Below are 12,148 nucleotides of genomic sequence, written 5' to 3'. Positions count from 1 at the left end.
TCCATGGCGCCATTTTCTAGTTATTTTTTTACCGTCAGATCTGCTCAATAGCATAGGGTCAAGAATGCTTCTTAAGATTGTGACACATATTGCTAGTAATAGCGGCGACGGCGTCGCCACAAAAGGCGTCGTCCCTAATAACTGCGCGAGAAACAATCCTGATCGTTGGATCTTGTGGGAAATGTATGGCCACGATTGAGTGTAGCGTACGTTCGTCGTATCACCGGTTTCTTTCATTAGGGATGACACTGCTGGCGGCGACATCCCCACCAATAGCGACGATAGTCCCACGTTTGTTTGATGTCATCCCAAATGTCTCATGTCGTCGCAAATAATGTCGTCTCTAATGGTCATTTTTCTTGTATTGCGTGTGCCGTTGGTGTGCCACTCCGCTAACCTAATAGATGGTAATTTCAAATAATAAACATGCAATACAAAATATGAAAGTGTGCGTAAATAAGGAAAATACAAGTTGATCATGTACCACTACTTAATGCAACACTTCTAGAAGTGTTGCATCACGCATAAAATAGTTTGACATGCATGTTGGTTTAGGAGTATATTGATGATACCTAAAAAATTGTCCAAGCATGTCATTTGTAAGACTTGCATAGCCGTCAAAGTTTTTGAAGCATTTTCTAATTCTTTTGGCGTTTACTCGTCCTTCTACTTTAATCACTCATAGTTAGTGGAAGTCTACTAAAATTTTGGCACTTCTATCGTGATGAGTCATGGATTAATTCTCATTGTTAGGTTAAAAGCGCTAAATGAAAGAACAAGCGTTGTTGTTGACGAAATGATGCACCAAGCATTGACTTAATTTTGGTTAATCAAGTTTATCAAGTGACATTGTGGTCCTGGTCCGGTCCTCTAGATTATCTCTATAAGTCTATTTTACCCTTGCCATTCTAATTTCAAAAAATGAGAAGAAAATATATATATTTGAAGTACTTCTAAGGTATTATGGTTTAAAGAAAACAAAATATGACCAAAACCAAATGATTATGCCTAGACCAGCTTTGTTTATACATTAAAGTATTTTGCACATAGCTTCTATAGAAAGATCTCTCCCTTGAAGCTCTCCTTTCAATACACACACATACGCACACTTCCTTTATAAAAGTCTCCTGCATATCATTAGAGATTTTCTAGAGAGAGAAATAATGGAGCTTGCTCTAAGCTTAGGAGATGCGCCAAAAACAATCTCGGTTGCCGATCAAAGCAGATCACAGCAGCAGAAGGTGAAGGAATTAGGGTTTTGCATGAACGTAGGAAGCAGCAGCGCTAGCATTAAGATTCCAGATCATGATCAGTATAAGAACTTGAGTGAGAAAAACGATGATGATAAAACAAACTGTTCTTCATCATCGTCGGATCAACCACCACTTCAGCTTGATCTCCTCCCTTTCTCACCAGCTCTCAACCAATCTCCACCACCACCACCTTCTGGCGGCCGTCCTTTTCCATGGCTCTCTCAAATTTGTAAATCCCACTTTCTCCCTACTTTTTTGTGTTCGATCCTATCCACTCTTAATTATCTACAAACATTTCATGATTTCTTAATTTAATTTTCAAAAAGAATTAGTTCGCTTATTTAGGTAATTAAGCACAACCACAAGATCATATATACAATATACAAATTCCCATTTTTTTCCTAAAATCACAAAAAATACAGGGTTGTTATTAATCCCCCCTCCCCAGGGTGTCTAAGCAAATTAAAGAAAACAATCTATCGCTTAATCCCCCACCATATGGTATAAAAAGATGGATGTCTTTATTCTTTTTCTCAAAAAGTGCTATTTTTTATGAATCTTGTTACATCAACACAAAAACCGGGTTTTTATTTGTTGCTTTTGAAGAGTTGATTTATATTTGACTATACATGTGGTTTCTACTCTCATCTTCGAATATATATTTACAAACACACATTCATATTTTACTACCCTTCAAAATTTTCAAAAAATTTCAGTTTTTTTATGATATACCTAGTTCCCTTAATTAATAATTAATATGCGTAGCTAAAATTTAACAGTTATATCAGACCCAGATTCGAAAACTAAACGAGGAAAAGGGCTGGATGTGAAGCCAATAACAGCAGTATATGATCCAGATCACAATGGTGAAGAACCCGCGACCCTTCAGTCTTCTCCTACGGAGAGTAACAGTGATACATCATCATTTCAAATGGATTTCTCTTCCATTTTCAGGAGCAGCACTGGTAGCAGTAGATTGCCATTAAAGAATAGGGATTTGGAATTAGTAACGGGGAATATGGATTATTTAGTGGGAGTTTCAGAAAGAGATCATCAACGAGTTTCTTCAAGACGAGGAGGGTATGTTGGAACTAGTGATGAAGATGAAAATGGGTTGGGCAGAAAGAAACTCCGACTCACTAAAGAACAGTCTGCTTTTCTTGAAGAAAGCTTCAAAGAACACAATACCCTCAACCCTGTAAGTCTCTTTTTCATTCATAATAACATGACGGAAATAGATCTATACTTGAACTCATGTTTGTAAAATTGTAAAAGCTAGGTGATTATTGTGCAACTACGTCTGATCATAGAAAGAACCTAATAGCTAGTAGTATTTTCGTCTCTAGCTAATCACGAAGATCTATGCAAGTGAACTATATATGAGTAATTAATGAAAAACCCTCTCCTTTCCAAACATATAATACCTTCAAATTTCATGCATCCAACATCACAAAAAGCTCCCTAAGCTTAAGTCGTGTTTAGAGAGAAAGAATGTATATATGTTTGAACTCATATATATATATACATCCTATCACATACACCAACTTCTAACTAGGGTTGTTAAAATTTGATATTTGATACCATTTCGTCAAAGAAGTAGTCGTATTCATAGTTGATCGGATCACTCATTAGGGAAAATATTATTTTCCAATATGCATCTGCATTGCTTAGACATTCTTGGAAAAAATAGGGTTCCCCCAATCTCAGTTAAGTTTTATTAAATGTATATATTATACATTGGAATTCCCAAAATGAAAAAAGTAATCCATAATCGCAGGAACTTCGTTTTATTGTTTACACTTGCATGTTCTTGTACGGATTATTAACGCCTTTGTTTAATTACAAATTATTTTTGCAGAAACAAAAGCTAGTTTTAGCAAACCAGCTGAATCTTCGTCCAAGACAAGTTGAAGTGTGGTTTCAAAACAGAAGAGCAAGGTATAATATTAACAATAAATCACTAACATTAATCAGTTTGTTATGTAGTGGGTATATATACGTACTTTCTTTGACGTAATTATTGATTTAATTATTAATTAATGATCCCAGAACAAAGCTGAAGCAGACTGAGGTGGATTGTGAGTATCTAAAGACATGTTGTGAAACATTGACAGAAGAAAACAGGAGATTGCAAAAGGAGCTTCAAGAATTAAGAGCCTTAAAGACATCCCAGCCTTTTTACATGCAACATCCTGCTACCACCCTCACCATGTGTCCTTCCTGTGAACGAGTCGTCACCACCACTTCTACAACAACTCCAGCCAGCAAACCCACCACCACCACCACCGCAGTCCTCCAACAAACCACCAGTGACTGCCCATCACACTAGTGGCAAAACATCATAGATCGCGATGCATTGATGTCATTATCTTCTGCTGGGAATCATGAAGAGCATGGGAACAAAACACAGCAAACAGTTTGCACACCTTGCGCATGTGTATACATCGATCCTTGCCAATGCATTTTTCACCATATGTTGATTGATGTACGTCTTTTGTTGTTCGTCTAGATTTAGGGGATATTTTAATTATGCAATTGGAGGACTATGGTTTGACCAAGAATGATATAGAAGAAGAAGAAAAGGTGTCTTTTTTCTTTTGTTTAACGTTACTTTATCTTTTTGTCGGTATGCTGGTCTGTCACATATTCATTATTTACGTTTCTTTTTCATATTCTTTCTATAAATTGATCTCACGTAACATTCATAAAGCTTGGCATGCCTTTTCATGCAAGGGTTTTTTTATATGGTCATTGTAACGCAGCTATCTTAAACCACTACCTGCTAGCTAGTTACTGGAACTCTTGGATAAGGCATGTTAGATGAACTTTGGTGAGGGTTCCCTCCGGTTTAACTGACATGTTACTCTCGATTAATAAGTTCCAATGAAAGCTCTTTAGATGGAAGTCGAGGAATTTATCATTTGGGACAAGACTTGTCTTGTGCAAAAAAGTCGTTGGCAACCTTGACCTGTATTTTTTTTTTTCACTTTATAATCCTCTTCCATGGTTATTAAAATGTTGGAGAACTTTTGACGAACTTCTTTTCGGGAGGTAACTTGGATAATAGTGAGATAATTTTGATAGCAAGGAGAAAAAATTTTAAATGGCAAGGATAGAAAAGTGACGTTGATGTTGGTTGTTTAATGGAGTTTAACCATGCCTTACCTAGCAAGTGGTGGTCTCATCGGAACGAGCGCGTCTTCAAACTAAATTGGATAAAAACTGATGGGAAAATGACTTATGGGCCCAACGAAGTTTCCAAACCGTTTAAAAAAACTCAATCATGTTTTGTCTGTTCAGAAAAACCCAACAAACTTAAGATTTTGTTTAAAAAATCCAACTAAGTTACACTTTCCTAAAAGTCAAATAAAAGAAACAGATAATGTAGCTTATTACCGTATCGGAAAAATGACTTGTTAGACCAACGAAGTTTCCAAAACGTTTAAAAAACTCAAATCATGTTTTGACTGTTCAAAAAAAACCTTATGAACATAAACAAAACAAAATTAGGATTTTTTGAAAGGTTTGGAACTTTGTTGGACTTTTTAGACAAAATGTTAAGTTCATTGGGTTTTTTGAACAGACAAAACATGATTGAGTTTTTTTGAATGGTTTGGAAATTTTGTTGGACTTTTAAGTCATTTTCCCACAACTGATCTATTTTAGCTAGTGGGTCCAACTTGTTACTTTTAATTGGATTTTTATTTGAGGATAGAAAGGTTTATTACTTAATTAGACTAACTTGGTGTCGTGACCTGAGGAACGGATCAACTCGTTGTTTTGCAAATCGAGTGCAGAGTCCTTTAATAGATTCATTAAAATGGCTGATCTGCATGATTTAAGAATGGGTGGAAATAGATTTACTTTTTTTCAACAATTTAGGGCAAAGTTGAGTAAACTAGATAGAATTTTGGTTTGCTCAAATTTCGTTGACAAATTTCTCTTAGCCTCATTTATTGCTCTCCCCAGAGATCTGTCTGACCACTCTCATGTTATACTTAAAATTGAGATTGAAGATTTCGGCCCTCCCCTTTTAAATTGTTTAACTCATGGCTTTTGCGAGATGGATTTGAGCAGGTGGTCCTTAAAGCATGGGATGAATTCAAAGGGTTTGGTGTTGTAGATGCTTTCCTAGTATGCAAATTCAAATACTTGAAGGGGAAAATTAAAAAATGGAGGGCGGTTGAATATCACAAAGAAAATGATGAAATCTTAAACACGAAAAAAGAATGGGTGAGATAGATTCAATTGCGAAAGTGAGGCAATTATCTGAACTAGAAATTGAAGAACGAGCTTTGGGCTTTAGAAAGATCTATGAATTAGAAAGGCATGTCTCCCTGGATCTCAGGCAAAAAGCGAGAATCAAGTGGGTAGTTGATGGGAATGAGAATTCTCGATTCTTTCATGGTTATGTTAATAACAGGGCGAGAAGGAATCAGATCCACGGTTTCTCGGTGGAAGGGAAATGGGTTTTGAACCCCGGTGAAATGAAGAATGAAGCTGTGAAGTTCTTTTCCAAAAAATTTCACGAAAAATGGGTGTCCAGACCAGGTTCTGTAGTGATCTGTTTAAAAAAACTATCCCAAACTGATACAGAATTTTTGGAGGCCCCAATTTCAATTGCTGAGATAAAAAATGTCATATGGTCATGTGGTAGTGAGAAGGCACCGGGGCCGGATGGCTTCACCTTTAAGTTCTTCAAACAAATTTGGGAAACTATAAAAATGATATCCTGCAGTTTGTAAAATACTTTGAAAGATGGGGCAAGTTCTCAAGGGGTTGTAATGCCTCTTTTATTACCCTGGTTGCAAAGATTAATGATCCACTCAGCCTTGTCGACTATCGGCCAATCAGTTTGATTGGCTCGTTGTATAAGATCATTGCAAAGATCCTTGCCTTAAGGGTTAAAAAAGTAATTGGGAGAGTTGTCGATGATGTCCAATCTGCTTTTGTTGAAGGTCGAAATATTCTAGAGGAACCTCTCATTGTAAATGAGATATGTTCATGGACCAAGACTAATAGGAGAGAAATGTTACTATTTAAAGCAGACTTCAACAAAGCTTTTGACTCGATAAATTAGGGTTACCTTGACTGTATAATGGCTCAAATGAATTTTGGGACTAAATGGAAAGCATGGATTAGGGGATGCTTAGAGTCGGCTAGAGCCTCTATTATCATTAATGGAAGTCCTACTAAGGAGTTTTCAATGTCAAAGGGGGTGAGGCAAGGGGACCCACTGTCCCCTTTTCTATTCATTATTGTGATGAAGGGATTGAGTGTTACCCTGAAATCAGCAACCTCCAAAGGTATTTTTCATGGAATTCGCATCCTAAATTCTGATTTTTCCTTGTCTATCTCTTATACGCAGATGATGCCCTATTCCTGGGAGAGTGGTTGAAGAGGAATATTGCAAACCTGGCCAGAATACTTAGATGTTTTTATGTCTCTTCTGGTTTGAAGGTTAATTTCAGCAAATCCAAAGTTTATGGTATTGGAGTCCCGAATCACGAAGTCATCAACTGGGCAAACCCATTAGGATATGAATCGGCATCCCTTCCTTTCACCTACCTCGGGGTCCTGGTGGGTATGGATATGAACTGTATGACCTCATGGTCTACAATTGTGGATAAACTAAGGACTAAGCTATCGGCTTGGAAAGAAAAAACTCTTAGTTTTGGTGGGCGAGTTACACTTGCTAAAGTTATCCTTAGGAGTTTACCCACTTATTATCTATCCATTTTTGGTGCCCCGATTGGAGTCATAAATTCTCTTGAAAAAATTCAAAGACAATTTATATGGGGAGGCGTTGCTTGTAATAAAAGTATAAATTGGGTGGCATGGGAAAAGATTACAGCTCCAAAAGCGGTAGGAGCTCTAGGTTTGGGATCAATCTGATCTTTAAACCTTGAAATGCTCACCAAGTGGTTATGGCGATTGAAATGTGAGCCAAACTCCTTTTGGGCACAGGTTATCAGGGGACTACACAACTTGCATGGCGACCATGCTCAAATCCAGCCAAAGAGTCGGTGGACTGTAGTTTGGAAAAACATACTGAAAAGCAAAGCTGCACTTGATAGAATCAATATCCCTTTCGAGGAGGTAATGCAACCGGGTGAGTCAAGGGTCGGATGGGTATCACCGTTCATCTTGGATGGTGAATTTTGTGTGGTAGCCCTCCGGGATAGAACTGAAAGGGCAACTTTTCTAGCATTCGATGGTGTATTCCCATGGCTAAAAACAATCCCATTAAAAGTCTTGGGCTTTGTGTGGTGGGAAAAAAACCGAATTCCTTCGGCTGAATCTCTTAAGAATAGAGGAGTTATAATGACATCGACTACGTGTGGTTCTTGTCGAGAGGCGGAAGAATCAGGGGATCATATCAATGGTGTAATATTAGGGCAAATGAATTTTAAACAGTCTCAAGCATCATTGACTTTGCCTTTAAATGGGGGAATTACCCCAAAAAGAGAAAAACTTTAACAACGATCTTGTTTGGAGCCCTATGGTGTTTATGGAAAGCTAGGAATGAAATAATTTTTAAAAAACATAATATTGAGTCAGCGAAAATTGTCTCAGATGTAAAGGCTCATACTTATGTATGGGTAAAACATAGAGGAGGATATGACAAATTAGATTGGAACCAATGGATTACTTCGCCCTTTCTTTGTAATTGAAACAATGTAAAAATCATCTGTACTATCCTCTTGTTAGTTAGGTGAATATGATATGAAATAAAGTTTCAAAAAAACATAATAGCATTTAATGGTACAAACTTTCAATGAAATTCTTTTGTGCCATTATAACATGTTATTAGTAGCCCAATTCATTAATATACCTTTCTATCCTCTAATTAAAATCTTCATATGGTCTTTGTTGTTTGGTTTTGACAGGTGAAAAAGTCAAACACGCTTCAAGACAATTGGCTAGATCTACCTTCATGGTCAGCCACCAATAGTAAGGTTTCATATCTATATACATCTTGGTGCTTTTGGGATGCACGAAGTATTTTGACTTGTGAGCTTCATACAACATCAATTTTTGAATTGACTTGTGAGCTTCGCTCAACAACAATTTTCGAATTTCGCCATATAATGGTACCAAAATTCTTCCTTGGAAAGTATTTAATCTGTCTCAGTTCATTTCAAAATTAATATACAGTTCCAACTTATCTTTGTTAATGAATCATTATGAATCGCTTCTTTTGTGATTCCCTCATTAATGTATCTGAAATGGATCATACAATCCTTATCCTTAATGTTTGAATTCATCTCATTTCTCTAATTTCTTTTCGACTGAACGCATCCTCTATAATATTTTTCTTTTAATGGATGATAAAGTATCTCACAATCATGTAACATGCCGATTTCTAGTTCATGGGATATCGGCATGGTGCGGTCATGGGTTGTCCACAGAGTAGCCACGTTGATTAAATAAGGACCGCAGTTTTTAGTTCCCCCTCAACGCGACGGGCGTCTCAGCCCAAAAACCATAAGTTTCATGCCTTAAGCCCTATTTAAGGGTTGCGATGGCTATGGTTTCTATAACCCTTAGCCTCCATCACCTCCAATAAAATAATATCAAACCTTAGCCTCATTTTCCCCAGTTTGAGCTCATTTTACTTGTTTTGTGTCTATTGAAGGAAGAAGGACTTCATTGGTGGTGCAAGGAACTGTCGAGACAGCACAAGAAACCCCTTGAGCATCTCTTGGACTCTTGTAAGTCTTCAAGGCTCGACCTTTGTGGTTCATTTCTTATAGATCTTAAGCTTATAAGCAAGTTTGGTCCGTTGTGTTGAGTGATTGATTGAAATAAAGTTTGTAACTTTATTGCTCTCTGATGTCCTAAGAGTATTATATCTATTAGATATGGATTTCACTCACCATTTGGTCACATGCATGAAGTTTGGGCCATATTTTTACTCTTTTTGACCTAGTTTGGTGTGAGACTTACATGAGATGTGCATGTTCATAAAGTTTCAATTTTTATGGACCTTAAGGGAGTATTAAAGCCTCCTGGGAAGCATGAGGCTTGGACTTAATGGATTAGAGATTAATAAAAAAAAGTTGTTCTGCCAAACGAACTGTGACGCAGTAAAGGGACGACCACGGTGTCGTGGACTGGGGAGTCATGTGGTTGTTTTATCGAGACTATGACATGGCACGTTGGACTGTTGATTGTTGACTTTTGACCAGTTTAACTTTGGGTCAAATGTTGGTAAAGTGTGCTTTTCATACTATTGATTAAGGGAAAATGGTATTTATCCCCAAGATAAGAATTAGAAAGAGAAAGACTCGTTTAGTGAGGAAAGACAAGCATTATATGCCTAATTACTAAATTAGAGTTAATTGTTATGTAGTGGTTCAAGGCAGTATCAGTACCATTTAGCTCACTGTGTAGAATAGCTTATCAGTCATTCAGGTGAGTTCTCATAAACTTTCTTCTTATGTTGACTAGGTAATTATGTTATGTACGACTACGAAAAGCCTCTCGGAGGGAAGTGTGGTTGGGAAGGTCGGGTAACTAGAGAAGTTCTAGTTTAACCATGTCAGTATGTTGATCACGAACAGCCTCTCGAAAGGAAGTTCTAGTTTAACCATGTCAGTATGTTGATCACGAACAACCTCTCTGAGGGAAGTTCTAGTTTAACTATGTCAATATGTTGATAGTGAATAGCCTCTCTGAGGGAAGTTTGATCACCATGATAGTATGTCGGTCACGAATAACCTCTCAGAAGGAAGTGTGATCGGAAGATCTGTGTTCTATAGAATAGCCTCTTAGAGGGAAGTTCTAGTTACAGTGGTAAGAAATATGCTAGCATATGTTATGTGGTGGAATGTAAGTAATGTGTGACTTATTACTTGAAGTTTATGTGTTATTGTGTGCATTACATATGATTTACATAATGGGTGAGTGTTGTGATTATTCACTAAGCTTTAGCTTACAGTTATTACTTTATGTTTTTAGTTTCATGTCCTTCAAGTTTGAAGGTTAAGGAGCTGGCATGATTGGGATATTTAGACATTCTCAGAAGAGCATCGCATCTAGTTTAACTATTATATGTTACGTTATGGTTTTCAAAAAAAACTTAGTTTTTGCATTTTTACTATGAATATGTTAATGTGACATGAAAAGACGATTTCATGATTTAGTAATGAATATGAATGAAACCTTTTTGTAAAAACCTATACTCTGATTTTCAAAACTTTATGGTCGGATTTTTAGGATGTTACAAATAAATCTTAATTCATATTCTTTGATGCATGTTCAAATCTTTTTCAGTCAACATGTAACACCCTGATCCTCAGGTATTGATAAAGATATTTCGGTTTGGATTTTTGGAGGACCTACTCGGCGAGTTGGCTTCCCAACTCGTCGAGTAGTAGCGGGTTTGGACGTGGGGGTTTAATGATCTACTCGTCGAGTCCATTATGGTACTCGCCGAGTAGATGTTGGCAGATGAAACCCTAGATTCCAGGGCCTTGCACCCTATTTAAAGGGTCTTTAGCCTCCCTTGGCCTCCCCTTTATAGCTCCATACCTCCTTAAAACCCTGATTCGTGTGTGAGTGTGTTCTTGTTGATTTTGAAGCTTGAAGGAGGGATTTGGTGAAGGAATCATTTGAGGAATCAAGCTAGAAGAAGCAAGGGCTCGTGGGGATTCTAGATCTACTTCTGTGGAGCACTTCCTGAAGGTATTAAGCTGTCTCTTGGCTCATTTCCACCCAAAACCCTCTTGTGCATGGGTTCTAAGAAAGGGCTTTTGTGTTTAAGCCAAGATCTGAAGTTGTAACTTCAGATCTGAACTCCTTTTGGCCTTAAGATGCATAAAGTTATCAGTTGATCTTAGCATGTACCTTCCCTCAAGTGTATGACCCCATTCTAAACTTAGATTTGCTATTTTAGGGCCTTAAATCCTTGCATGCACGTAAAGTTTGCAACTTTACGTGGAAAGCATGCCTCAGGAGCCTAGATCTGCAGTTTGGAAGCTTTGCATGGCTCAAAAAGGGTCTGTATGGCTTGAGATCTGAAAGGACTCGGCGAGTCACAGGGGGTGACTCGGCGAGTCATTTAAAGGCAGGCATGGACTCGCCGAGTTAGATGAACAACTCGGCGAGCCTGATGAATTTTGCCATGAACTCGGCGAGTTGGATGAACACCTCGGCGAGTCGGATGAAGGTTACCAAGAACTCGGCGAGTTGAAGGAACAACTCGGCGAGTCGAGTAGGATTTCCCAATGGCTGGATGTTCGTAGACGTGTCGAGTGTCAAGCAAGGGAACTCGACGAAGGACCTTAGATTATCAATCAAGACTGTATGAACTCGACGAGTCGCCTCGATGACTCAGCGAGTAGATAATATTCTGGGAAACTCGGCAAGTCACTAGTTGTACTCGGCGAGTTAGGGTTAACATGGACAATTGACTTGACCTTGGCTGTAGTTGACCAGGATGGACTTTGGGAAATGACTGGATATTGTATGACACTTTTTAGGCAGTTGCGTGGAGCAGCCCATGAGGTACATTTGGTCGCAAAGTGTCAGTTCAGCATTCGTGACAGGTGAGTCTTCTCACCATACCCATGGGTCTAAGGCACAAAGGCCGGCCCATTATGTGTTTATGACATATGTGGTAGATATTTTGTGTGTTGTTATGTGATGGCATGTTATGCATGAAGACCCCGGGGGGAGCCCGTGGCATTGGATGTAAGACCATGTGGGGTAGCCCATGGCAGTCCTAGGTGAAGACCATGTGGGGTAGCCCATGGCATTGGATGTAAGGCCATGTGGGGGAGCCCATGGCAGTCCTAGGCAAGGACCATGTAGGGTAGCCCATGGCACTTTCTCAGGTTTCATGTATGCATGGCTTACGTGATATATGTGTAGCTTTTATAGCTAACAGG

At 38.3% G+C, this 12,148-nt stretch overlaps 1 protein-coding gene across 2 annotated transcripts; it reads left to right on the top strand.

Moving 5' to 3' along the window:
- Nucleotides 1–984: 984 nt before the first annotated feature.
- Nucleotides 985–3,858, top strand: LOC111878697 (homeobox-leucine zipper protein HAT14). Of its 2 annotated transcripts, none has more exons than XM_023875208.2 (4): nucleotides 985–1,482; nucleotides 2,042–2,451; nucleotides 3,112–3,191; nucleotides 3,303–3,858. In XM_023875208.2, the coding sequence occupies exons 1-4, from the start codon at nucleotides 1,164–1,166 to the stop codon at nucleotides 3,580–3,582; spliced, it is 1,089 nt and encodes a 362-aa protein (XP_023730976.1). In that variant the 5' UTR covers nucleotides 985–1,163; the 3' UTR covers nucleotides 3,583–3,858. The 2 variants fall into 2 exon arrangements, with proteins under 2 accessions (XP_023730976.1, XP_023730975.1); XM_023875207.2 differs by having other exon boundaries at nucleotides 2,033–2,451.
- The last annotated feature ends 8,290 nt before the right edge of the window (nucleotides 3,859–12,148 follow it).

Source organism: Lactuca sativa, chromosome 9 (assembly GCF_002870075.4).
Source record: "Lactuca sativa cultivar Salinas chromosome 9, Lsat_Salinas_v11, whole genome shotgun sequence".
Lineage (NCBI taxonomy): Eukaryota > Viridiplantae > Streptophyta > Magnoliopsida > Asterales > Asteraceae > Lactuca > Lactuca sativa.
This window is presented reverse-complemented; position numbering and strand designations above follow the sequence as displayed.